The sequence below is a fragment of the Pan troglodytes genome, chromosome 1 (genome assembly GCF_028858775.2).
Source record: "Pan troglodytes isolate AG18354 chromosome 1, NHGRI_mPanTro3-v2.0_pri, whole genome shotgun sequence".
In the NCBI taxonomy this organism is placed as follows: domain Eukaryota; kingdom Metazoa; phylum Chordata; class Mammalia; order Primates; family Hominidae; genus Pan; species Pan troglodytes.
Window position 1 is genome coordinate 25,696,218 of NC_072398.2, and position 26,024 is coordinate 25,722,241.

The 26,024-nt window shown below is 44.2% G+C and overlaps 1 protein-coding gene across 10 annotated transcripts in view; it reads left to right on the forward strand.

The window, feature by feature from the left end:
• The first annotated feature begins 5,188 nt into the window (after positions 1-5,188).
• The window catches only part of SUSD4 (sushi domain containing 4), a 153,352-nt gene continuing 132,516 nt past the window's right edge, over positions 5,189-26,024 (forward strand). For 2 of the 10 annotated variants that reach the window (XM_063809917.1, XM_063809929.1), the window contains exons 1-3: positions 15,222-15,416; positions 15,539-15,630; positions 16,017-16,196. In XM_063809917.1, the coding sequence (XP_063665987.1) occupies positions 16,052-16,196 (145 nt within the window). In that variant the 5' untranslated portion in view covers positions 15,222-15,416; positions 15,539-15,630; positions 16,017-16,051. Of the gene's footprint in view, positions 5,353-6,127; positions 6,283-14,466; positions 14,614-15,217; positions 15,417-15,538; positions 15,631-15,679; positions 15,760-16,016; positions 16,197-26,024 lie in introns of those variants that run through there. The other 8 variants (XM_003308762.6, XM_003308764.5, XM_063809907.1 and 5 more) reach the window with 7 other exon arrangements.

The following is a 26,024-nucleotide window of genomic DNA, read 5'->3' on the forward strand; positions in this document are numbered from 1 at the left end:
CAGAATTAAATAAAAAAGTGAAAGGCCCAGATAATATTTCTGTTGCTGTTTTTTACCCCAGTGATATAAATTTAACTAGCTGAAATCATATTCTAAGTATCAGATATTTACACCGACTCTGAAGTGGCAACTACCTTTGCCTATTGAAATTACTTGGGGCTTGTTTAATGAGAAGATTATCCATTAAGAACCCCACCAGATACAGAATTAATTGCTGGGGAAAGCATCAAAAGCAAGAGAACATCATAGTCCTTGCTCTAAAGGAGCTTACCAGGTAAGCAGGTGAAACAAATATGAACAAAGCAAGAAAAAAAAGCAAAAAGCAAGAGAACATCATAGTCTTTGCCCTAAAGGAGCTTACCAGGTAAGCAGGTGAAACAAATATGAACAAAGCAAGAAAAAAAAAGCAAATAAATTATGAGTGTAGATTAATTTACAGCCCTTTGGTAGAGTCAGCTAGTTGCCCATTGAAACCTGAGCTTCCCTTCAACTTTAGGAACAGTTGCTCCCGGGACTACATTTCTCAGGTCATTTTGCACTTATGTGAGACCATGTGACTAGTTGGCCATGTGACCTCATTATGGTCAATGGAATGAGGGCAGAATAGATGTGGGCCACTTTGGGGCTTGGCCTATATATGCCTTAGCCTTTCTCCCCATGGGCTGATGTTAAGAAAAAAATTATATGCATATAATAATACATTTATATCTAATTATATAAATATTTATGTATAATATATATTTATATATAATACATTATTATATATCACATTATATAATATATAATTATATAAAATATATAATTTTAATTTTAAGTAAAATTATATAATAGACAAAATTATATATATGCTATATATTATACATTTTTATTAATTGTAATTAATCGATTATATATGATTTTATTATATATTTATATAATTAATTATATTATATTACATATTATATAATAGGTAGTTATATAATATATAATTATATATTATGTAATATATGTTACATAAAAAGATATATACTATAATATAGATAACATATATTATATATACACACATATATACATATTATATAAATATAATATTGTCTTGACCCAAGTTTTGAGGCCCTGGCTTAAGGCTGGTCAGTTCTGCTTCTTGATTTGCTGATTGAGTCCACAACCCCAATCACTCAACCAATTCCCTTTTTGGGCACTCATATGGGGCCACTGCCCTGGTTGCCCCAGGTAACAGAAAACTAGGGGTAACCACTATGCTCCACAGCCCCCTGAAATTACTCAAATTGCTCAAATCAGACAGTCCACAGGGAGTTCATAAAACCTAGCTAACCCCATTCCACTTGCCGTACATAAGCTGACCCAAACAGCCCTGGCACAATCTCTGTGTGGCCCTGTGTGGCAGTCTTTTCTTGTTTGGAGCTATAAGTAACAAAGAATTCTACCTTTCATCTATCCAAATGCCTTTGTGGTGTGTCCAGCCATCTTTAAATCTTACAAAACAGCTGAAATGGCAAACACCAGAAACTCTTGGAAACCATGTGTTGACTGGAACAAAGTTGCTTTCTGCCTGGGTTCCTGAATGACTGCTGTGCCCCAACTCCACTCATCCTCAACTCCCCCATTCGTGCCCCTCCCTTATCACCCTGGACTGTCCTATGAGAAAGAAACTTCTATTATATCGGAATCATTACATGTTTTGCCTTATCTGTTATGGCAGTTTAACCCGCCCTAATTATCACAGGAAATCAACCAACTCGCAGTGAAGGATATAGTGTGGGATGAGGAAACTTCCACGGAGGGACAGAGGGGGCTCCTATTCCACCTCCTATGAGAAGGGGAAGCTCTGGAGGGGAGCTCAAGGTTGATCTTTAACAAAATGGCAAACGAGTTTAGCAGTTAACGTTATTGCACATCCCTCCCTCGTCCAAGGGAAAGCCTTCAGTCCAAGGACTCCTTATGAGACAGATCTTATTATTTCTATTTTTCATGGTATTCTCAAAGTTAACTCCATCTCATTAAGCACCAAGTTCATTCCCACTTTCTACCCTCTTTATCTTTTTTCTCGCATCTCGTGCATTTCAAATTAGTTCCTGATTACCCTAGTATTACATAATCTCCTCACCACCCGCCAAATAATAAAATAAAAGTCATAGCAATAAAACTAAAGTATTTTTGACCACCCCGCCCAAACGATTCAATCTGCTCACGCTAACCTGGATGTAACCCCACTGCTGTGAATCATTTCAGACTTTTTTCTTTTGTGTTCATATAAATCCATAGAAAATCTATGGTATTGCCTTTCCATAAATTGTATCTTGCTGTACATTGTGTTCTACAATTTGCTTCTTTTGCTCAGCAACAATGTTTCACAGAGCTCTCCTGTTCTTAGGTGGAAATCTAATTTATTCCTAATGGCTACATAGTGTTCCTTAGTATGACTAGACCACAATTTATTTAGTCATTCCGTCATTCAGCTTGTTTCCAATTTTCCATTGTTAGAAAAATATCTGCAGTGAATATCTTTGGACCTACTTTCCTGAGCACTTACTATGTGCTAGGTGCTCTTCAGGTGCTCTTAAGGAATAATGCCATTCCCCTCAATGGTCGTGTGAAGTAAGTACTGGCATCATCTCTGTTTAGTAGACGAAATATCCAAGTGAATGCATCAGGGTTTCTTTAGGGGTAGATGCTGAACAGTGCAATTGCAGGATCACTTTCCCCTCTTTTTGTGTTTTTTTTTTTTTTTTGAGATGGGGTCTCACTCTGTCGCCAGGCTGGAGTGCAATGGCGAGCTCTTGGCTCACTGCAACCTCCGCCTCCCGAGTTGAAGCAATTCTCCTGCCTCAGCTTCCCAGGTAGCTGGGACTGCAGGCGCGTGCTGCCATGCCCAGCTAATTTTTGTATTTTTAGTAGAGACGGGGTTTCACCATGTTGGCCAGGACGGTCTTGATCTCTTGACCTCATGATCCACCCACCTCGGCCTCCCAAAGTGCTGGGATTACAGGTGTGAGCCCCTGCGCCCGGCCTCCCCTCCTTGCCAGTGGTGGCCTGTTCTAAAAGTGCCTGGGATTTGTTTTAATCAGGTATGTTAAGACACACAGACGTAGAAATGACTGTCATGAAGCAAAAAGTTTTTAAGAGTCAGAGATGCCTAGAGGCGGGGGCATGGCACGCCATGCAGGGCCACGTGGGGAAGCACCAGGTAGGTCTAGAGGCAGAAGGAGTGAAAGTGTGGTGGGGAACATGGACAAGAGCCTTTATTGTACTTTCATGGGAAGGAATAGGTGAGGCAGTGTAAACAGATTTAAGATGGGCCAGTTTGAATGGTTTCAGCAGACTCTGGGGCATAGGGGCTGTGCCTAGTTGTCTGGTACCTGGACCTGGGGTGGTTAGGGCAGGAGAATAGTGGCCCGGAGTGTGACAGCTCATAGAGGAGGGTGGGGGGGAGTGTAGTCTACCATTTCTTTTTTTTGTTTTGAGACGGAGTCTCGCTCTGTCACCCAGGATGGAGTACAGTGGCGCCATCTCGGCTCACTGCATGCTCTGTCTTCTGGGTTCATGCCATTCTCCTGCCTCAGCCTCCTGAGTAGCTGGGACTATAGGCGCCCGCCACCATGCCTGGCTAATTTTTTCTATTTTTTGGTAGAGACGGGGTTTCACTGTGTTAGCCAGGATGGTCTCGATCTCCTGACCTCGTAATTCGCCCGCCTTGGCCTCCCAAAGTGCTGGGATTACAGGCGTGAGCCACTGCGCCCGGCCGTGGTCTACTATTTCTAGGAATTATCTAGTTCTGGGAAGCGCAGCCCCTTGAGGGTCACCAAGGTCCCAAATGTCAAAGCATCAAAATACAGAAAATAAAAGACATGGTCAATATACAGAAATTTACACTCGTACCAGCAGAATATTGGAACTCCCTTTTCCCTGCATTATCACCAAACACCTGATATTATCAAACTTACAGTATTTGTAATCCATCTGATGCGTGAAAACAGTGTCTCTTATTTGGTATTCCCCAATTAATTAATGATGTTGAGCATCTTTCATGTATCTGTGGGCCAATGGTCCATAGTCCCTTTCTGGTTCACCTCTCCAGTTTCTTCCCACCCCTCCATGGTCTTCTCCCTTGGTCTGCAGACACAAGCTACACTTTTCTGCGTGGCTTTGTAAGCCCTTCTTGATATGGTCCAAGTGCTTCTCAGAAGTTTTATCTCTTGGCATTTTCCAACTTGCATTCTAAATTCTAACCTTGGTCTCTGTCCCCATCCTTCCCTCCTGACCTTTGCACAAGCTGTTCCTTCTGCCTAGAAAACTCACTGTATGTCCTTTCCCCTTTATTTCTGACACACACACACACACACACACACACCCTCTACTCATATGACATATGAGATCACCTCCAGGACCCCTTTCCTGCACCTTCTCTTATGTACTTTCCAATCACAGCAATTACCCCATGATTGTGTAATTGCAGGTTTGTCTTTCAACTCTCCCCATAGATTGTAAACTTGTTAAAGAAAAGGATTGTGTTTTTGTTTTTGTATCCTCCATACCTGACACAATGATGGAAATATACTTGGTACACAGTAGCGCACTTCGAATGGAAGGAAGAATGGATGGGAGTGTGACTGAATGAGCTTATTTATCCTGTTCCACACTCTAGCCCCTGAAGCTTGTCTCCAAGGCCAAGGCAATGGGTGAATCAGATACTGTGAAAATTCTAGATTTGCACCCAAACAGCATTTGGTACAATGCTAGCCTCATGTTCTGGTATGTTCTGGGCTCATTAAAGGGTTTGTGGTTGATTGTGTGTATTCTGGGTGTGCAGGATTGAGGAAAGCCAGAAGAGAAGAACTGGCTCCAGTTTGGTTTTCAATGTCAGGAAGAGATTGGTGCGAATGATTTATTTTCCTTTGAATATTAATTAAGAAAAATAAGTCACCATCTATCTCTATCTTCACATGGAAGGTGCCATAGACTGCCAGTTTCCTATGTCCCCTCCAATCCATTCTCTTCTTTCTGGTTGCCAGGCTGTCCAATAAAGACTACATTTCCCAGCTTCCCTTGCAGTTAGGTATGGCCATGTGACTAGGTTCTCAGTAATGATATGTGAGAGAGCTAATTTGTGTAACTTCTTCCTCATTTGCCTGAAAGAAAATTGTTGCCTTAGACTTTTCTTTTCTTCCTCCCCGTACCGCCCCCTAACGGCTTTCCTTTGGGCTAGACCCCAGAAATGCCAATGATCCAGCTTCAGTGATGCAAATGAAGACCTCAGGGAACAACAGAGCAATGAGAGAAGGAACCTAGGTCCCTGAATGACTCTGGAGCAGAGATGCCCCGGACATCTTACCAAGCCCCTTACCTCGAATGGTAAGAAATTTACATATATGAGAAATAAACTTCTATTTAAGTTACTATATATTTGGAACACTTTGTTACAACAACTTAGCCCATACTGTAACCTACATTTTTCCTCTACCTCTTCCCAAATTTATTATTCTGCCTAGTGCTTAACATCATCTAACATATAAAATGTTTTCCTTCTTTTCTTCTCATCTGTCTTCCTTAATTAAAATAGTTCCTGAAAGGCAGGGGTTTTTCAGTTAGCAATAATCACCTCAGATAAACTTCACTGGCTATAATACTGCTACTGCACAAAGCTGAAGGCAGGGGTTTTTGTCTTTGTTCACTGTTGCATACCCAGCATCTAGAAGAGTGTCCAGTTCATAGTAAGTGCTCAACAAATATATATAGAGTGAACTATTACTGGCCACCAAAAGTGAAATCATAATGTATGCCACGAGGAAAGAAGAGTGAAAACAGTGGGGAACTTCATGCATGGAGGGTAGAGAGAAGGTGTGTAATCAAAGGAGGGGCACAGTCTCTAGGAAAAAAAGCCCCTGGTGCTCTCCTGTGTTTGGGAGGAGGACTCTGAGGCTTTGCTTTAGTTCCTGTACCCACTGGTATTGGTTCTGGAGTTGAGACAGGAAGAGAGATAAAGTCAGGTTTCCATACCTGCTCCCACTTAATAGGAAGTAAACCATATTCTCTTCTACATTCCATCTACCCTCATTTTCCTTCCTCTTCTTGAGAAAAACATATAACAAAATAAATTCAAGATGACTTATTTTGTAAACTCCCTTAGGTAGAAGGTATTCATAGAAATAGCTGTGGAATGGCAGAAAAACCATTAGGAAGAAGTTGAACTGCCTTAACTTCAAGTCTGAGGCTTTCATTAGCTGGGTGGTCTCCAAAAACCGGACTGACCTCTTTGGCCTTCACCATCCTCACCCATGATGAGTATGTTTTTGTTTTATATTTTACACTTTAAAAAATATACCATATTTTTGTTGTGGGATGTTACAGGCTCAACTGTGTCCCCCCCAAAAATTTATAGGTTGAAGCCCTAACCCCTAGTACTTCAGAACAAGAACGTATTTGGAGACAGGGTCTTTAAGAGGGCAATGAAGTTAGAATGGGGTTGTTAGGGTGTTCCTTAATCGAATATGACTGGTGTCTTTAAAAAAAGAGGAGATGAGGATGCAGACACAACAGAGGAAAGACCATGTGATCACACGGAGAAGATGGTAGTCTACAAGCAATGTACAGGGACCTCAGAAGGAACCAACCCTGCTGGCACCTTGATCTTGGACCTCTAGCCTCCAGGACTGTGAGAAAATAAATGTCTGTTGTTTATGCCACCCAGTCTGTGGTATTTTGTTTTGGCAGCCCTACAAAAATAATACATGGGATAATGTAGAAAAAGATTAATAATAATAACATATGTAATAATAATAACTAAAATGGCCAAATAGGAACAGCTCCGGTCTACAGCTCCCAGTGTGAGCGACGCAGAAGACGGGTGACTTCTGCATTTCCATCTGAGGTACCGGGTTCATCTCACTAGGGAGTGCCAGACAGTGGGCGCAGGTTAGTGGGTGTGCGCACCGTGCGCAAGCCAAAGCAGGGCGAGGCATTGCCTCACTCGGGAAGCGCAAGGGGTCAGGGAGTTCCCTTTCCTAGTCAAAGAAAGGGGTGACAGACGGCACCTGGAAAATCAGGTCACTCCCACCCCAATACTGAGCTTTCCCGACAGGCTTAAAAAATGGCGCACCAGGAGATTATATCCCGCACATGGCTCAGAGGGTCCTACGCCCATGGAGTCTCGCTGATTGCTAGCACAGCAGTCTGAGATCAAACTGCAAGGCGGCAGCGAGGCTGAGGGAGGGGCGCCCGCCATTGCCCAGGCTTGCTTAGGTAAACAAAGCAGCCGGGAAGTTTGAACTGGGTGGAGCCCACCACAGCTCAAGGAGGCCTGCCTGCCTCTGTAGGCTCCACCTCTGGGGGCAGGGCACAGACAAACAAAAAGACAGCAGTAACCTCTGCAGACTTAAATGTCCCTGTCTGACAGCTTTGAAGCAAGCAGTGGTTCTCCCAGCACGCAGCTGGAGATCTGAGAATGGGGAGACTGCCTCCTCAAGTGGGTCCCTGACTCCTGACCCCTGAGCAGCCTAACTGGGAGGCACCCCCCAGTAGGGGCTGACTGACACCTCACAGGGCCGGGTACTCCTCTGAGACAAAACTTCCAGAGGAACGATCAGACAGCAGCATTCGTGGTTCACGATAAACTGCTGTTGTGCAAACACCGCTGCGGATACCCAGGCAAACAGGGTCTGGAGTGGACCTCTAGCAAACTCCAACAGACCTGCAGCTGAGAGTCCTGTCTGTCAGAAGGAAAACTAACAAACAGAAAGGACATCCACACCAAAAACCCATCTGTACATCACCATCATCAAAGACCAAAAGTAGATAAAACCACAAAGATGGGGAAAAAACAGAACAGAAAAACTGGAAACTCTAAAAAGCAGAGCACCTCTCCTCCTCCAAAGGAATGCAGTTCCTCACCAGCAGTGGAACAAAGCTGGATGGAGAATGACTTTGACGAGTTGAGAGAAAAAGGCTTCAGACGATCAAACTACGAGCTACAGGAGGAAATTCAAACCAAAGGCAAAGAAATTAAAAACTTTGAAAAAAATTTAGACGAATGTATAACTAGAATAACCAATACAGAGAAGTGCTTAAAGGAGCTGATGGAGCTGAAAGCCAAGGCTCGAGAACTACGTGAAGAATGCAGAAGCCTCAGGAGCCGATGCGATCAACTGGAAGAAAGGGTACCAGTGATGAAAGATGAAATGAATGACATGAAGCGAGAAGGGAAGTTTAGAAAAAAAAGAACAAAAAGAAACGAACAAAGCCTCCAAGAAATATGGGACTATGTGAAAAGACCAAATCTAAGTCTGATTGGTGTACCTGAAAGTGACAGGGAGAATGGAACCAAGTTGGAAAACACTCTGCAGGATATTATCCAGGAGAACTTCCCCAATCTAGCAAGGCAGGCCAACATTCAGATTCAGGAAATACAGAGAACGCCACAGAGATACTCCTCGAGAAGAGCAACTCCAAGACACATAATTGTCAGATTCACCAAAGTTGAAATGAAGGAAAAAATGTTAAGGGCAGCCAGAGAGAAAGGTCGGGTTACCCACAAAGGGAAGCCCATCAGACTAACAGCTGATCTCTCGGCAGAAACTCTATGAGCCAGAACAGAGTGGGGGCCAATATTCAACATTCTTAAAGAAAGAATTTTCAACCCAGAATTTCATATCCAGCCAAACTAAGCTTCATAAGTGAAGGAGAAATAAAATCCTTTACAGACAAGCAAATGCTGAGAGATTTTGTCACCACCAAGCCTGCCCTAAAAGAGCTCCTGAAGGAAGCACCAAACATGGAAAGGAACAACCGGTACCAACTGCTGCAAAATCATCCCAAAATGTAAAGACCATCGAGACTAGGAAGAAACTGCATCAACTAACGAGCAAAATAACCAGCTAACATCATAATGACAGGATCAAATTCACACATAACAATATTAACTTTAAATGTAAATGGACTAAATGCTCCAATTAAAAGACACAGACTGGCAAATTGGATAAAGAGTCAAGACCCATCAATGTACTGTATTCAGGAGACCCATCTCACGTGCAGAGACACACATAGGCTCAAAATAAAAGGATGGAGGAAGATCTACCAAGCAGATGGAAAACTAAAAAAGGCAGGGGTTGGAATCCTAGTCTCTGATAAAACAGACTTTAAACCAACAAAGATCAAAAGAGACAAAGAAGGCCATTACATAATGGTAAAGGGATCAATTCAACAAGAAGAGCTAACTAACCTAAATATATATGCACCCAATACAGGAGCACCCAGATTCATAAAGCAAGTCCTGAGTGACCTACAAAGAGACTTAGACTCCCACACATTAATAATGGGAGACTTTAACACCCCACTGTCAACATTAGACAGATCAACGAGACAGAAAGTTTACAAGGATACCCAGGAATTGAACTCAGCTCTGCACCAAGCAGACCTAATAGACATATACAGAATTCTCCACCCCAAATCAACAGAATATACATTTTTTTCGGCACCACACCACACCTATTCCAAAATTGACCACATAGTTGGAAGTAAAGCTCACCTCAGCAAATATAAAAGAACAGAAATTATAACAAACTATCTCTCAGACCACAGTGCAATCAAACTAGAACTCAGGATTAAGAAACTCACTCAACACTGCTCAACTACATGGAAACTGAACAACCTGCTCCTGAATGACTACTAGGTACATAATGAAATGAAGGCAGAAATAAAGATGTTCTTTGAAACCAACAAGAACAAAGACACAACATACCAGAATCTCTGGGACACATTCAAAGCAGTGTGTAGAGGGAAATTTATAGCACTAAATGCCCACAAGAGAAAGCAGGAAAGATCCAAAATTGACACCCTAACATCACAATTAAAAGAACTAGAAAAGCAAGAGCAAACACATTCAAAAGCTAGCAGAAGGCAAGAAATAACTAAAATCAGAGCAGAACTGAAGGAAATAGAGACACAAAAAACCCTTCAAAAAAATCAATGAATCCAGGAGCTGGTTTTTTGAAAGGATCAACAAAATAGATAGACCGCTAGCAAGACTAATAAAGAAAAAAAGAGAGAAGAATCAAATAGACACAATAAAAAATGATAAAGGGGATATCAACACCGATCCCACAGAAATACAAACTACCATCAGAGATTACTACAAACACCTCTATGCAAATAAACTAGAACATCTAGAAGAAATGGATAAATTCCTCAACACATACACTCTCCCAAGACTAAACCAGGAAGAAGTTGAATCTCTGAAGAGACCAATAACAGGAGCTGAAATTGAGGCAGTAATCAATAGCTTACCAACCAAAAAGAGTCCAGGACCAGATGGATTCACAGCTGAATTCTACCAGAGGTACAAGGAGGAACTGGTACCATTCCTTCTGAAACTATTCCAATCAATAGAAAAAGAGGGAATCCTCCCTAACTGATTTTATGAGGCCACCATCATCCTGATACCAAAGCCAGGCAGAGACACAACCAAAAAAGAGAATATCCTTGATGAACATCGATGCAAAAATCCTCAATAAAATACTGGCAAACCGAATCCAGCAGCACATCAAAAAGCTTATCCACCATGATCAAGTGGGCTTCATCCCTGGGATGCAAGGCTGGTTCAATATACGCAAATCAATAAATGTAATCCAGCATATAAACAGAACCAAAGACAAAAACCACATGATTATCTCAATAGATGCAGAAAAGGCCTTAGACAAAATTCAACAACCCTTCATGCTAAAAACTCTCAATAAATTAGGTATTGATGGGACGTATCTCAAAATAATAAGAGCTATTTATGACAAACCCACAGCCAACATCGTACTGAATAGGCAAAAACTGGAAGCATTCCCTTTGAAAACTGGCACAAGACAGGGATGCCCTTTCTCACCACTCCTATTCAACATAGTGTTGGAAGTTCTGGCCAGGGCAATTAGGCAGGAGAAGGAAATAAAGGGTATTCAATCAGGAAAAGAGGAAGTCAAATTGTCCCTGTTTGCAGATGGCATGATTGTATATCTAGAAAACCCCATTGTCCCCACCCAAAATCTCCTTAAGCTGATAAGCAACTTCAGCAAAGTCTCAGGATACAAAATCAATGTATAAAAATCACAAGCATTCTTATACACCAATAACAGACAAACAGAGAGCCAAATCATGAGTGAACTCCCATTCACAACTGCTTCAAAGAGAATAAAATACCTAGGAATCCACCTTACAAGGGACGTGAAGGACCTCTTCAAGGAGAACTACAAACCACTGCTCAATGAAATAAAAGATACAAACAAATGGAACAACATTCCATGCTCATGGGTAGGAAGAATCAATATCGTGAAAATGGCCATACTGCCGAAGGTAATTTATAGATTCAATGCCATCCCCATCAAGCTACCAATGACTTTCTTCACAGAATTGGAAAAAACTACTTTAAAGTTCATATGGAACCAAAAAAGAGCCCGCATCACCAAGTCAATCCTAAGCCAAAAGAACAAAGCTGGAGGCATCACACTACCTGACTTCAAACTATACTACAAGGCTACAGTAACCAAAACAGCACAGTACTGGTACCAAAACAGCACAGTACTGGTACCAAAACAGAGATATAGATCAATGGAACAGAACAGAGCACTCAGAAATAATGCTGTATATCTACAACTATCTGATCTTTGACAAATCTGACAAAAACAAACAATGGGGAAAGGATTCCCTATTTAATAAATGGTGCTGGGAAAACTGGCTAGCCATATGTAGAAAGCTGAAACTGGATCCCTTCCTTACACCTTATACAAAAATCAATTCAAGATGGATTAAAGACTTAAACGTTAGACCTAAAACCATCAAAACCCTAGAAGAAAACCTAGGCATTACCATTCAGGACATAGGCATGGGCAAGGACTTCATGTCTAAAACACCAAAAGCAATGGCAACAAAAGCCAAAATTGACAAATGGGATCTAATTAAACTAAAGAGCTTCTGCACAGCAAAAGAAACCACCATCAGAGTGAACAGGCAACCTACAAAATGGGAGAATATTTCCGCAACCTACTCATCTGACAAAGGGCTAATATCCAGAATCTACAATGAACTCAAACAAATTTACAAGAAAAAAACAAACAACCCCATCAAAAAGTGGGCGAAGGACATGAACAGACACTTCTCAAAAGAAGACATTTATGCAGCCAAAAAACACATGAAAAAATGCTCACCATTACTGGCCATCAGAGAAATGCAAATCAAAACCACAATGAGATACCATCTCACACCAGTTAGAATGGCAATCATTAAAAAGTCAGGAAACAACAGGTGCTGGAGAGGATGTGGAGAAATAGGAACACTTTTACACTGTTGGTGGGACTGTAAACTAGTTCAACCATTGTGGAAGTCAGTGTGGCAATTCCTCAGGGATCTAGAACTAGAAATACCATTTGACCCAGCCATCCCATTACTGGGTATATACCCAAAGGACTATAAATCATGCTGCTATAAAGACACATGCACACGTATGTTTATTGCGGCACTATTCACAATAGCAAAGACTTGGAACCAACCCAAATGTCCAACAACGATAGACTGGATTAAGAAAATGTGGCACATATACACCATGGAATACTATGCAGCCATAAAAAATGATGAGTTCATGTCCTTTCTAGGGACATGGATGAAATTGGAAATCATCATTCTCAGTAAACTATCGCAAGAACAAAAAACCAAACACCGCATATTCTCACTCATAGGTGGGAATTGAACAATGAGAACACATGGACACAGGAAGGGGAACATCACACTCTAGGGACTGTTGTGGGGTGGGGGGCGGGGAGAGATAGCATTGGGAGATATACCTAATGCTAGATGACGAGTTAGTGGGTGCAGCGCACCAGCATGGCACATGTATACATACGTAACTAACCTGCACATTGTGCACGTGTACCCTAAAACTTAAAGTATAACAATAATTAAAAAAAAATAATAATAACAATATGTTATGCTGTAGTTGCCCTCCAAATGCTTGTCTTCTTCTGCTGAATTAATAGTTGTTTAAAATACAGAAAGCAACAGTACCGGCCTGTACTGGTCAGAACCCACAGAGGGAAAGTAGGGCCTCTTTCTGGAAACAAACTTTGATTGCTGGGGGTGGATATCATTGAGAAAGTGGGTCAGAGAAAGGCCACAGGCTGGTGAAAAGTCTGGGAATCGTCGCACTGAAGGAAATGGCTATGCGTGACCCATAGAAGAGAAGACTCAAGGGAACACGAAGCCATCTCCAAAGCCATGAGATGCTCTCTTAAGAAAGAGGAATTCTATTTAGCTGCGTGGGCCCACAGAGGAGAGCCAGAATCAGTGGGTAAAGGTTTCAGGGAAGTAGATTTCAGTTCAATATAAGAAAGACTTTTCTTAGAGACCTGCTGGCAAATATAAACAGGCTACCTTGATGAGTATTCAGTGAGGCTGAATGACCACTTATTAGAAATGTCAGAGACGAAACTCAAGCATAGATCCCATGTTTGGATCAGATAAACTTGAATGTTCCTTTCAGTCCCAACATTCTCTGTTAAAATTAGATTGTACTCCAGCCAAAGAACAGATTTCAACGGCACTTGGATATATCTCTTATAATTGTTAAGAAGAACATGTGCATGGTCAACAAATATTTCTGACCGTTGTTGATTTGGTGGATATTTAAAAAGATTTAGAAAATTTACTAAGAAAGAAAAATGGAATAAATATACAAACTGTAGAGGACAGTCACAGGACCCTGGGAAGGTGGATGATCCCCTACTAAGATTTTGGGGTCCCAAAGTACAAGCTGTAGCAAAACTGGACTTGTGCTAGTCAACATCTTGTTTGTTTTGTGCAACGCTGCCATCTCAATTTCACACACACGCAAAAGCAAAAAACAAAATAACGGAGCTTGACTTATCTACTAAAAGCTAATCTATCCTGAAAGAATGTGTTAAAATTACTCCCAGTAAGAGCTGACACAGTATAAAAGCTGTAATTTCCCAACTACCATCAGTATGTGAGATTTTGGGAAAGTCGATAGAAGCAAAGGATGATTTAGTAGCTGTATCAGGAACATAGTTTTCATATCCACAAATTGCTACAGAATCATGGAGTGTCACTGGCTCTAAAGCGCTGCCGGTGGACGCCACCTCATTAGCTGACACCTCTTAATCACTGTGGCTGGAATGTAGGCTTCCCTATCTTGAAACCGACCGCGGGCGATCAGAGCCGGCGGCGAGTGAGAGCTGCAACCACTGCGGGCTGAGCTCCGACACCAGAATCGGCGCAGAGACAGGGGACCGACCAGGCCAACTCTCTCCACTTGGGGCTGGGAGGGCAATTACCACCGACCCCCTTGGCTTCCGATCTACGACCCCGGAAGCCCCCCCTCCTCCAGATACCCAACCTTCTGCGTGTCACCAATCACCCGCCACCCCCGCCTCCCCGCCCCCGGGAGCGCCTGCCAGGCCAAGGCTCCGAGGGCCCCGCGCATCTCCAAGACCGGACAGGGGTCCTCACTCACAACACCTGCGGCTGGCAGAGGGAAAATACCAAGGGTGCGGGGGAGGGTGAGAGTGTCTCTCAGTCGCCTCAGATGGTCCTTCGGGCTCCCTGGGGACGCGCAGAGCTTCGGCGGAGGTGGGAGCGGGGAGGGGTTAACGCGGGAAATTAAGAGACTTGGGCAATTGGCGGTGCTCAAGTTAACTGGGTCTGTGGCGAGCGTTCTGGGGTTGGGAGCTGCCGGCCGCGCACTCGCCCCGGGTCTGCAGCCACCGCCGCGGCGGTAGTTCTAGGGCGGAGCGCTTTACCGCGCCGCGCCGCGGGCTGGGGGCACCAGAGGCCGCGCGGAGGCCGGGGCGGGCACCTGAGCTGGCGCGCAGCCGGGGCAGGGGCTGCAGTCCAGCGCCGGGGAAGGGGTGACCGAGCTGCGTGCGTGTGCAAGACCGGCCGCCGGCGCCTCGCGCCCCGACAGGTGCAGGCGCGCGGGCTTCCCATTGGTCGCGGCGGCGGGCCCCTTTCCCCGTCCCCGCCCTCGCCAGTCCCCGGCCCCGCCGCGGCGCCGGCTGGGTTGGCAGAGGCGCGTGCTCGCGCGCCCGCGCACCCCTCGCCCCGTCCCCGCCCCCCCACTCACCCCGTCCCCACCCCCTCCCTCTCTCCGCGCCGCCGCCGCCGCCGCGCGCTCGCGAGTTCAGGTAGCGGGCGCGCGGGCGCCTCCGCGGGGGCGCGCGGCCGGGCTCCCGTCCTCCCCCAACACCCGCCCGCTCGGGGGCGCCTGGGGAGGGAGCGCGCGGGCGGGGGAGCTGGAGCCGAGCGCCGCCGCCGAAGCTTCCGTCTCGCTCGCTCGCGCAGCGGCGGCAGCAGAGGTCGCGCACAGATGCGGGTTAGACTGGCGGGGGGAGGAGGCGGAGGAGGGAAGGAAGCTGCATGCATGAGACCCACAGGTAAGACCGACAGCCCCGGAAGGGTCTTCCATTCCGAGGAGGCGCGCGCAGGCCGGGGAGGGGGAGTTGGTGCCTGGTGCAGCTCCCCGAGGGAGAATTTTTTTTTTTTTTTTTTTTGACAGCGCAGAGAAATCTCATTGGGGACTGGGGCAGTAGGATCCATCCCAATCCCGAGGAAAACCAGAGAAGTAGCTGGGGGAGACGGTGCCACATTGTGAGATTCCCAGAGTGAAATGTATAGGCCCAGGGAAAAGTGTCTTCTCGGCCCCGAGACGCGGGGAGGCTCTAGACTTTCCTGTGGTGGGCACAGCTGCTGAATCCCGGGGACCGGCGCGGAGCCAATGTGCGCTAACCCCTGCCCTCCCTCCTGTCCTCCATCCCCCAGCACGCGCAGCATCCCACGGCGGCTGTTACTCAGTGCACCCGGCTCGGGGGAAGGCGGGGGACCTCGCCGTGGGAAAGGGGGCGGGGGCCGCGCGGGGGAGGAACCAGGATGGAGCCTGGGAAGCCGAGGCGCCGGGTCCCAGAGCGGAGGAGGGGGAGCGTGGCCCCCGAGCCCGGACAGACTGGCTTATTGTGGTGTTCCGCTTCTGGTTGCAGACTCTTGCAAGCTGGATGCCCTCTGTGGATGAAAGATGTATCATGGAATGAACCCGAGCAATGGAGATGGATTTCTAGAGCAGCAGCAGCAGCAGCAACCTCAGTCCCCCCAGAGACTCTTGGCTGTGATCCTGTGGTTTCAGCTGGCGCTGTGCTTCGGCCCTGCACAGCTCACGGGCGGTGAGTGACCCAGCTGTGATGGGAGGGCCTGGGGATGGCCCAGAGGGGAGAAAGAGCCTAGCTGCCAGGACAGCCCTGCACCCCTCCCCCATACACCCAGACTTCAGGAGGAGCTGACAACGCGAGGGTGCCTGCGTCCCAGCCTATGGCCGCCCTTCTCCGAAACCGCTGGAGTTCCCTGAAAATTCCCATGTGGAGCCCGCACAGATTCACACACCCACATTCTGTCTGGAGCTTCCCACCAGCCTCCGGGCCTGGCTTCTCCCAAGGAAAGACAATAAAGCCTGGCCTATTATTCCCACTTTGGCCAAGGAAGCGGGGGCGGGAGAGGGGGAGGGGTGGGGAGTGGGGGGAGTGGGGAGTGGTGTATTTGTGGACCTCTTGCCAATGCCTTCAGCAGATAGAGGTCAGATTTCAGCCTCTGGATTTAAGCAAGAGTTGTAAGAACCACCTTTGAGAATGTGAAGGGTCTGGAAACGTGGTCAGACTGGCTGCGGGGCAGGTTTATTTGAAAGTTAACTTTCCCTTCCCCTGTGTGTGCAGCATGTATGTGTATGTTGGGGGCGTGGAGGAGGTGCAGAGGTATTCTTTCAGGTGTGCCTCTGACAGATTGCTTTGCTCATCGAGGTATGATTTCAGGGAATAAAGTCAGTTGCTCTTCTATGAAGTAGAAGTTAGCTGAAATAAAATTGATAGCCTCGGCCTCCGTGGGCGGCTAATCTATAACATATTTGGTTCTGGGGGAGGGGTATCTTTTAGTTGTGGTAGAGGAAGACAGATGGAGTTCCTGTCTGAATTTCAGAGCCTAGTCTCCCTGCCTCCACTGCTCATTGCTGTCCATCATTCCTGTCCATTGCAAACGTTCTCTAGAGCTTGCTGATGTGGACGTTAAAAGGAGCTGAGATACTGTTAATATATAAATAAATTATCTTTGGTTGAAAAGCAAGTATTGACTGATGTAAATAAACCATTTTAGCGTTTTAAAATATTGCTGTTTCAGAGAATTCAAAGGTGAAAATGGAAAAAAATGAGTGAAAAATTAGCAAAAGTGGAGGAGAGGTGTAACAAGTTGGGCTTTAACACAGAGTAATCAATAACCCAGGCATTCCACTTAGACATCTGAAAGATGCCCAGAGTATAAAGGTGTTTATTGCAATGTGCATATCTATCAAAATTAGTGAGAAAACACTTGCTTTGGGTGGACATTGGTTTTTATTTTTATTTTTGTGTTTTTTTTTAAAGAAGGAATAACTTTTTGGATGCTTGTAGTTTTTTATAGAGATTTCTCTGAGGCAAGCTTCCTCTTCATGGAGGAAAAGGTCAAGTGTGAGGCCAGGCCAGCACCTGTGTGCCCTGCCAGGGCTCTGGTCACAGCCTCTAATCTGCTGTGGACACCAGCTCTGCTTCACATATGAGTGGGAATAGACGGGCAGAACAGTACTGCGTGGATCTGGATCATTTCCTCCCCTCCTCTCTGCTTTTGCCTCCCAGTTCTAGCTTTCATTCTCTCAAACCAGGTCCACATGATTTTCCATCTTCTTGGTCCATTTCTCTTGTGTAGATGACAGACTAGTTAATCAAGGTTCATTTACATTTGTCTTGACTATTGTTATTGGATGGGTGAGGTCTGAGCACAGCCGAGATTTGTTTTGTGCTCTTGGTTCTGCTTGGTCGTGTTTACAGAGCATCCTCCTCAACATTTCAGAGCTCAGTGTACATCATGGCCACCTCGGTCTTATGACAGTCATCTATGAGGTTCCTATAGCATGTCTTTTTTCCCTGCCTTCCTGGGGGGGATCATGCCAGGCAAAAATATCCAGAGCCTTGGAGAAGAGGATGGGAGTAAGGGTTGCCTGTCACCTGTCAGTCTCAGAGCTCTTTCTTTTTAGGCACTCATATGCTGCAGGAAGCTAGCCATCAGCTGCGTTTCACTTCGAACTCCTTCAGGCTGAGAGTGTGATTTCTGGAAGAGTATTTATCACTTCACAGTTCCTCTATGAATAAACCGTTTGGGCAAGCAAGGGTGGTGGGGGATGTCCTATAGAGTTCATTATACAGAGATTTTCTTTTTTAGGAAAGAAATGCACATGGAGGCTCCAATAAGGCAATAAAAGCAAATACACCTTAGCTCTAGACTTGTGCTTCTAAAACTTTAATGTGCATACAAATCACCTGGGATCTTGTTAAAAGGTGGATTCTGATTCATTTGGTCTGGAGTGGGGCCTGAGACTCAGCATTTCTAATAAGCTCCCAGGTGAAGCAGTTACCACTGATCCAAGGACCACACTTTGATTAGCCATGCTTGAGACCAAGGCATTCCTTAAAATAAGTTGCTTCTGCTCCAGACTTTCTGCCATCATTCTCAATTACTAAATGCAAATGGCCTGTGAGGAGCAGAAGTCTCACCCAATATCTAATCTTCAGGTGATACACAGAGCTGAAAATCAGCCCTCGGAGAGTGCTTTTTTTTCATCCACAAAAAAGTGTATATTTAATGGACACTGTTCTGAAATGTGGATTTTCATTTTTGATTGCTTTCAATGGAAAAGGAACACCACAATGGCAAGATATAATCGTCTCAGCTAGGAGAAAAAAAAAGCATGTGCCCAGTACAAGTATTGAAGAAAAAGCCTGAACTGGAAAGGCAGAAATTGAGAAAATGATCAAAGAAAAGTAGGAACAGGAACTCCATCAAAAATGAAATGCTTTGTCTTAGAAAGCCAGAGCTCCCATTCAGTTCTTTGAACCCTAGGGAAGCTTTTATGAGCCTGACTTGTCCTGAGGTGATGTTTGGGTGGCTGTCTCCAGGTTGTCTTTTGTCGTTAAGGAAGAGGGCCCTCATTTGGAGCCACTGAGACCAAATGCTGTGCAAGAACTCATATTAGGTTGGTGGGGAGATATAGGACCCTGCCGTGTGTGGAATCTGCATGGAGCATGGCTTCAGCCGTTTCTCCCCTTTCTGCCCCAGTACACTTGACCCTCTGGTCAAGTGTTTGAGGGTTGCCCAGAGTGCCCCCCACCCCCAGGCTTCAAGGAAGAGAGCCAAGAGTTTGCTCAACAAGTGACTCCTTTAAGGTGAATTCTTTAGCACATTTCTGTATTATAAATAACTCAATCAGGCTCTGCCACTTGATAGCTTTGGGGTCTCAGAACTTGGGAGCCTCAGCTTCCTCATCTATAAAATGAGGATGACGGTGCCTAATTTATAGGGTTGGTGTGAAGGATGGAAATCATGTAGGCACTTAGTAAATGTAAATAATAGTAGGGCGGAGGGGGCTAAGACAATGCCGTGATTTTGGAGACTTTTGCTTTATTCATTCAATAAACATTGAGTGCCTACCCCCTGTCCTGAGCCAAGCACTGTTGCATAAATGTTATTTTTACCTAGAACTCTCTCTTACTCATTTTTTTCCTAAATGAGCAAATTTTCTCAAATTTCTTTCTATCCCCAACTTTTAAATGCCATAACCTCTCTCATATTTCCCTAGTCAGTAAGTTCTTCCCTTACCTGGGCTCCCATTGCACTAGCTGTAACCCTCTATCATAATATTGCCTCATTTACTAGACCACAAGCCCACTGAGGGCAAGAAACTTGACTTTATTCATTTTTGTGTCTCAGGCACCCAGCACAACATCTGACACACAGTAGATGTTCAGCTAATTTTGATTGAGAGCAAGAAAAAAGATTCCCAAATTACTGCCACACCATTTAGAAAATAATTGCTATGAGTGAGTTACTTTTTACAAAAGTGCAAAAGTTTCATGATAGCTGGGGCCACATCCAATTAATGGTAGCCTATGAGGTTGGAAGGAAAATCAGGAAAGGCTCTAGAGAAGAGGTAGCACTTAGGATAGGATGGTGGGGAGGGAGGGTGCATCTCAGGTGGAGGGATAGCTCGTGCAAAGGTGTGGAAGGTGGTTACATGATTGGACCCTGCTCATTTCAGGGAGCAGAAAATAGTCTGTTTAATCTGGAATATAGTATACCTGCAAGGAATCAGTAGGGTAGGAGGAAAAATAGGTTAGAACCTTATTGTAAAAGTCCTAGAAGCTCCAATGGGGGTTCTGAAAGTCACACAGCAGGCAGTGGGGAACCCACTGAAGGGTGGAGAGCAGGAGCAAAATATCATCTGAGCTTGGCTTGTCTTCCTTTTTCTGTTTCTAGGTCTCTGACTCATGCAAACCCCTGGTCCAGCGGCCTTCTCTGCATACCCAAGTCATGGTCCTAGTGCAGCTGAATTGAGCTCCTGGAGCCCTCATTTGGTTCATGTCGCTGTAGTGCTGTGCTCTGTGCCAGCAGGTGGAAACAGATGCTTTCTGACTGACTCACTGATTTGTAGATGTTAAGTCCCTTGGTTTTATTGAGAAACATTTTCTTACATGGTAGAGTGAAAGCTTTTCATTCAATGCTACATCTAAAATTCACAATTTCAAACTGCACTTAATCGGTACACAAAGTCCCAGCTCCTCTAACTCTAATGTATGTTTCTGCAACAAAAGGCTACCTTAATATAAGCAGCATGGAGACTCTTGATTTATCCAGTGGGTGAAATCTGAAAGCTTTTGGAGGCAGAAGGATTTCATATAACAAGTAGCAAATCTCTTGTCTCAGAGGCCTGAAGAGGCAAGTCAGAGAATCAGTGGTTCTTTAATTTTTGAATGTAATGAAAAATGTAGGTGAAGATCTCTCTCCAGTAAACACTGATTAGATACGTGAAGAAAAGCACCTAAATTATTCTGTTCCTGGTTTCAGAGACATATTTCCAAAGCTTGCAAAAGACCAAGGAGGCTTGCCTTTAGATGGGAAGCTCTGGTATAAACAAGAGCTCTGCATTCTTTATAGGACGGATAGAACTCAAGTTCAGCCTCTGTCCTTAAATTGCCACCTAGTTTTGGTCAAGTGGTGTGACTTCCCCTTGACTCAGTTCCTTTCATATCACTAATATTTGATTCTGCGATTACAGGAATTTGATGGATTCTAAAATCTGAGTAAAGCCAGCTCTCTTTTTCCCACCCATCCATCCATCCATCCATCCATCCATCCATCCATCCATCCATCCATCTTTTTCCAGTGTCTGTTGTACATCCTGGGGATACACAGTCAAGGGGATACAGTCCTTGGTCCTGAGAAAACATACAGATAAGGGTTGGTGTCTTCTCAAAAGTTTAAATGCAAAAAGCGTGCATAAAATTATTTTTTCACACATATTTTAAATTTGATTTAAAATTCCGTGTTAGTGTTATTTATTGATTCTGATGAGAAAAGTGATTTTGCAGACTGCTCCTCTTTATCCTTGCTGTGCTTTGAAAGCTCATTTGCTGTTTGACAATTGAAATAACCACACATATAACAGTATGTCTAAATAGATCATTGGGATCATTGCCTCTGAATTGAGGGGAAGAAAGGGGCAAAAGGATAGACTTTCAAATTTGTGTACAAATATGGCCCTGCTTCACCAAAACCAATCACAGTATCTAGGACTGATGGATAGATGTATATTCTTATGTATTTTATTGATTTATTGGTCCATTCTCATAAGAATGAGCTGTTCAACTATTGTTAACCATGGAAGATTGGGAAAAGGGACAAAATTTTAAGTTGGCCAACATCTGCGTGATTGACAAAAGTTTCCAAATTGTTAATAATACTTCAATAATAATTGAAGAGTGCTTATTATGTACCAACTCAGTTTTCCACACCTTGTGTATAGTAACTCATTTAATTCCTCACAACTGTATGAAGTAGATTTTATTATTTATCCTTATTATATAGAAGAAGAAAAGAAGGCATGGAAAGATTAAGCAACTTGTCCAAGTTCACTTGGCTTACAAGTGGGACATGGTGACCCAGATTATTCTTTTAATGATAATCTTTCTTTTAGCATGCCAGGACTTGGAAATCCCAATCCCTAAATACATTTTTTTCTTTGTATTGTATTTGATTCAAACATTTTTCTTTAAGCTGAGTTATCAAGTATTTTGGAACACCGCCTGCCCTGAGAGAAGGGAACTCTTTTGTGTTGTGAGCAAAAAGCAGAAAGCATATAAACAAATCAACACAACAACAAGAAAATCCCACAACCCAAGACAAAGTGAAGGCCAGAGTGCCTGAATCTTGGGCTCTGAATGGTGAATGGTAAGAGGACAGAAACCCATGTGCCAGTCCTTTTGTGCCTGTTGGAAGAAGGTAGTCAGAATGGGTTGTGCTTGACTCTTACCTGCTCTGCCAAGGGTGAGTAAACAAGTGGCTGGTTTCTGGGGCCTTCTGCTAGTGACTGTCACTGCCGTCACCATTCCCTTCTGATGGGTCTCTGAGCTCTGTTGCTCCCTTAGTGAGAGCCTTCCTAAGAGTGGTCCTTTTTCATGTAACTTGGACAAGCACTTGACAAGTACAGTTTGCAAGATGTTTTTAGCTGTATCGCCATCTTTAATTTTCTTAACAACCTAGTAAGATAAGGAAGAGATTTTGAGTATTTCTTTCTCTCTTTTTTGCTTTCTGCCTTTTTTTGTTGTTGTTTGTTAAATTTCAAGAGACGTCCTCAGTGAGATTGCTGTCCTAGGGTTCCACAAATATCACACAAAGCCAGATTAGGAGCAATCTCTTCTATTGGTCAAGACTTTCCTCTTTGTTTCCTCTTTGTCATTTTGGTCCAGACTTTGAACTTATCTTCTCAACCGTATGCTGTAGATGAAAATCTAGTTAGTATATGTCAAAAGGTAATCAAAAAACAAAATCTGGCCAGGCACGGTGGCTCATGCCGGTAATCCCAGCACTTTGAGGGGGTGAAGTGGGAGAATCACTTGAGCCCAGGAATTTGAGGCTGCAGCGAGCTATGATCGTGCCAGTGCACTCCAGTCTGGGCAACAGAGCAAGACCCTGTCACTGAAAAAAAAAAGAAAAAGAAATCTGAGATTTGTGAATGTGTGTAGAAGTTCCCCCTAAAAGGTTAAATTTGAAGTAAAAATAACATTTGATAGTTTGTGAGATCTGAGAGTCACTTACTCAGAAAGCCATGTTTCATGGTATGAGCTTAAGACGCTGTGTTTTAGGAAAGAATTTGGCCCAATATTTCTTCTTCTCTCAAGAAAAGGATGCCGTACTACCCTAAGAGAGAAGAAAACTATCCACTCAAGAAAAAAAAACAAATAGAAATAATTGAGTTGCTCAAATAGCTTCTTAATTGAGAGTATTGTAATTGCTTTATTAATCTTAAACAAGGTAAACTGGGAACATCAGAGAAGTCAAACAAAATAATTCTTGACATTATTTGGAAAGGACAATAAACTTGGGAGTGCCATTATAGATGACTCTCCCCTGTGTAACAGAGGCATGTGCAGGCCCCAGTAGGTCACGGCCTGCAGGCAGACAGAAGCATAACCCTATATGTGTACCCAAGAGTGCACACCCAGTCTCCAGGAATGGATTTTGGTTCTAAGGAGTGAGAGGAATTGCAGAACCTGGTAAACCTGATCAGTGATCATTTCATTATCATCCCAATCCATTGAGTTTTCAAGAGAGGATGAGTAAGGGTGACGTTCTTTGCAAATGAAGGTGTAACCCGGTTATCTCATGTTTCTGTTTGAAATTTGTGACTTTTATCTCCCAGAATTACCAGCGTGGAAGTGGAGATGAGCAAGGAGGGTCACTCATGCATTATATTCCTTTTTTTCTCAGAGTAACAAAATATAAAAAGACCTTATTTTTGGGGTCTGATTACATTTATAAAATACATATGTGGTTGAATTGGGTGAATCAGGAGGAGGGAGATTCTTTTTAAGAAAGAAAGAAAATGGGCCTGGTGCAGTGGCTCACATCTGTAACCTCAGCACTTTGGGAGGCGAAGGTGTTTGGATCACTTGAGCCCAGGAGTTCGAGACCAGCCTGGGCAAGATGCAAAAACCCCGTCTCTACCAAAAGTACAAAAATTAGCTGGGTGTGGCCGGGCACAGTGGCTCATGCCTGTAATCCCAGCACTTTGGGAGACCGAGGCAGGTGGATGACTTGAGGTCAGGAGTTTGAGATCAGCTTGGCCAATGTGGCAAAACCCCATCTCTACTAAAAATACAAAAATTAGCTGGGCATGGTGGCATGTACCTGTAATCCAGCTACCCAGCAGGCTGAAACAGGAGAATCGCATGAACCCAGGAGGTGGGGGTTACAGTGAGCCGAGATTGTGCCACTGAACTCCAGCCTGGGCAACAGAGCGAGACTCCATCTGAAAAAAAAAAAAAAATTAGCTGGGTGTGGTGGCACGCGTCTGTAGTCGCAGCAGAAGTGCAGTGAGCTGAAATCAAGCCACTGCCCTCCAGCCTAGGGGACAGAGTAAGAGCTTGTCTCAAAAAGAAAGAAAGAAAGAAAGAAAGAAAATGCATTCTTATGGTGGATTCTTTGATGTCTTTGTGTCCACAGCATTGTTCCTGTTCTAACTAGTTTCAAATTCAGATTCTCAGTACATAGAAGAATCCTTCAGACTTCCCTAAATACTTAACACCCAGAAGATTCTGATTTTCTCCAGGCAAGAAACAATAGGATCTGCTTGTTTTGTAAAAATTTAATAGGTTTAGAGTTAATCTTGTGAAAGGCTCTCAACAGTCCTTTTAAGCTACCACTGTTAACCAACTCTGAGTGTCAATGTTAGAATCTAACCCAAGGATGCATTTTCAGTTAATGTTTTGTGTGTGTGTTGGGGGGCTCATCTGTATGTTTCGGTTATAGCATGCCAGCATATACTTGGTGGCTGATGAAGGCTACCTAAGTGTTTTAATTATACTTACACAAAATGGGGGTGTAATATTTTGGAAATGTATAGTTCCTCTGATTTAGAACAATATGGTCTGAATTGCTCTGTGACATTTAAAAGGCTTGCCCAGATTTTTCCCCTTGGATTGTAAATGGTGGACTAGGGTTTTTTCTATCATTCTTCTGTTTATAGCATTGCTTTGTGGATGCGAGGTGCTCTTTTTTTTTTTTTTTTTTGGAGGCTGAGGAGTTATGCTGACCATCAGCATTGGTCATAATAAGAATTTTTAAGAAACCAACAACACTTTATTCTGGCAATTGATTGCTCCTCTTATTTGGGGGCGGGAGACTTATTTGTGTATTATTTGGTTAATGTTTAAGTAATCTGAATTCTGGATGCCCATGTCAACTGAACAGAAAGTTGACAGAGCCAGAAGGGAGGAAGCCTATGATGAGGGGGTGGAGAATCCACTAGAGCTGTCCGAGGCTCAGCTGCAGAAGAGTCAGAACCTTTTCTTTTTGCTACTTTCTTTTTTTTTTTTTCTTGAGACAACGTTTCACTCTTGTTGCCCAGGCTGGAGTGCAGTGCCACGATCTCGGCTCGCTGCAGCTTCTGCCTCCTGATCTCAAGCAATTCTCCTGCCTCAGCCTCCCGAGTAGCTTTCTAACCTTCAATGGGAGGACAAAGCTAAGAGGAGGAGTAGAGTACAGCAGGGCCAGTGTGGCCATGAGTGGCTTTGGGTGTCTCCCTTCCTAGGGACATTGAGCAGAGGGGTCTGTCACCTGAACACTGCAGTGATGGTGGCCAGGGGGCGTCATCCCTGCTGCTGCCCCTTCCTCTGTCCTGGGGCACCGGGATTTTAAAAAATGTGCTCAGCCCTCTGGATACAGATTCTCCCTGCACAAATTTTTTGGCAGCGCTGTCCTTGAGTTTTCCAAAGATTCAGTCTTCTCTGGCTGTCAGTTCATCTTCAAAGTATTCAATTGTTAGAGAGTGATCTCTCCATCACCCCACCCTCTGTGACCAGCTCTGTCACCTCTGAAGCAGGTCCCTTAACCTTGCCATTCATTGGTTTCTTCATCTGTAA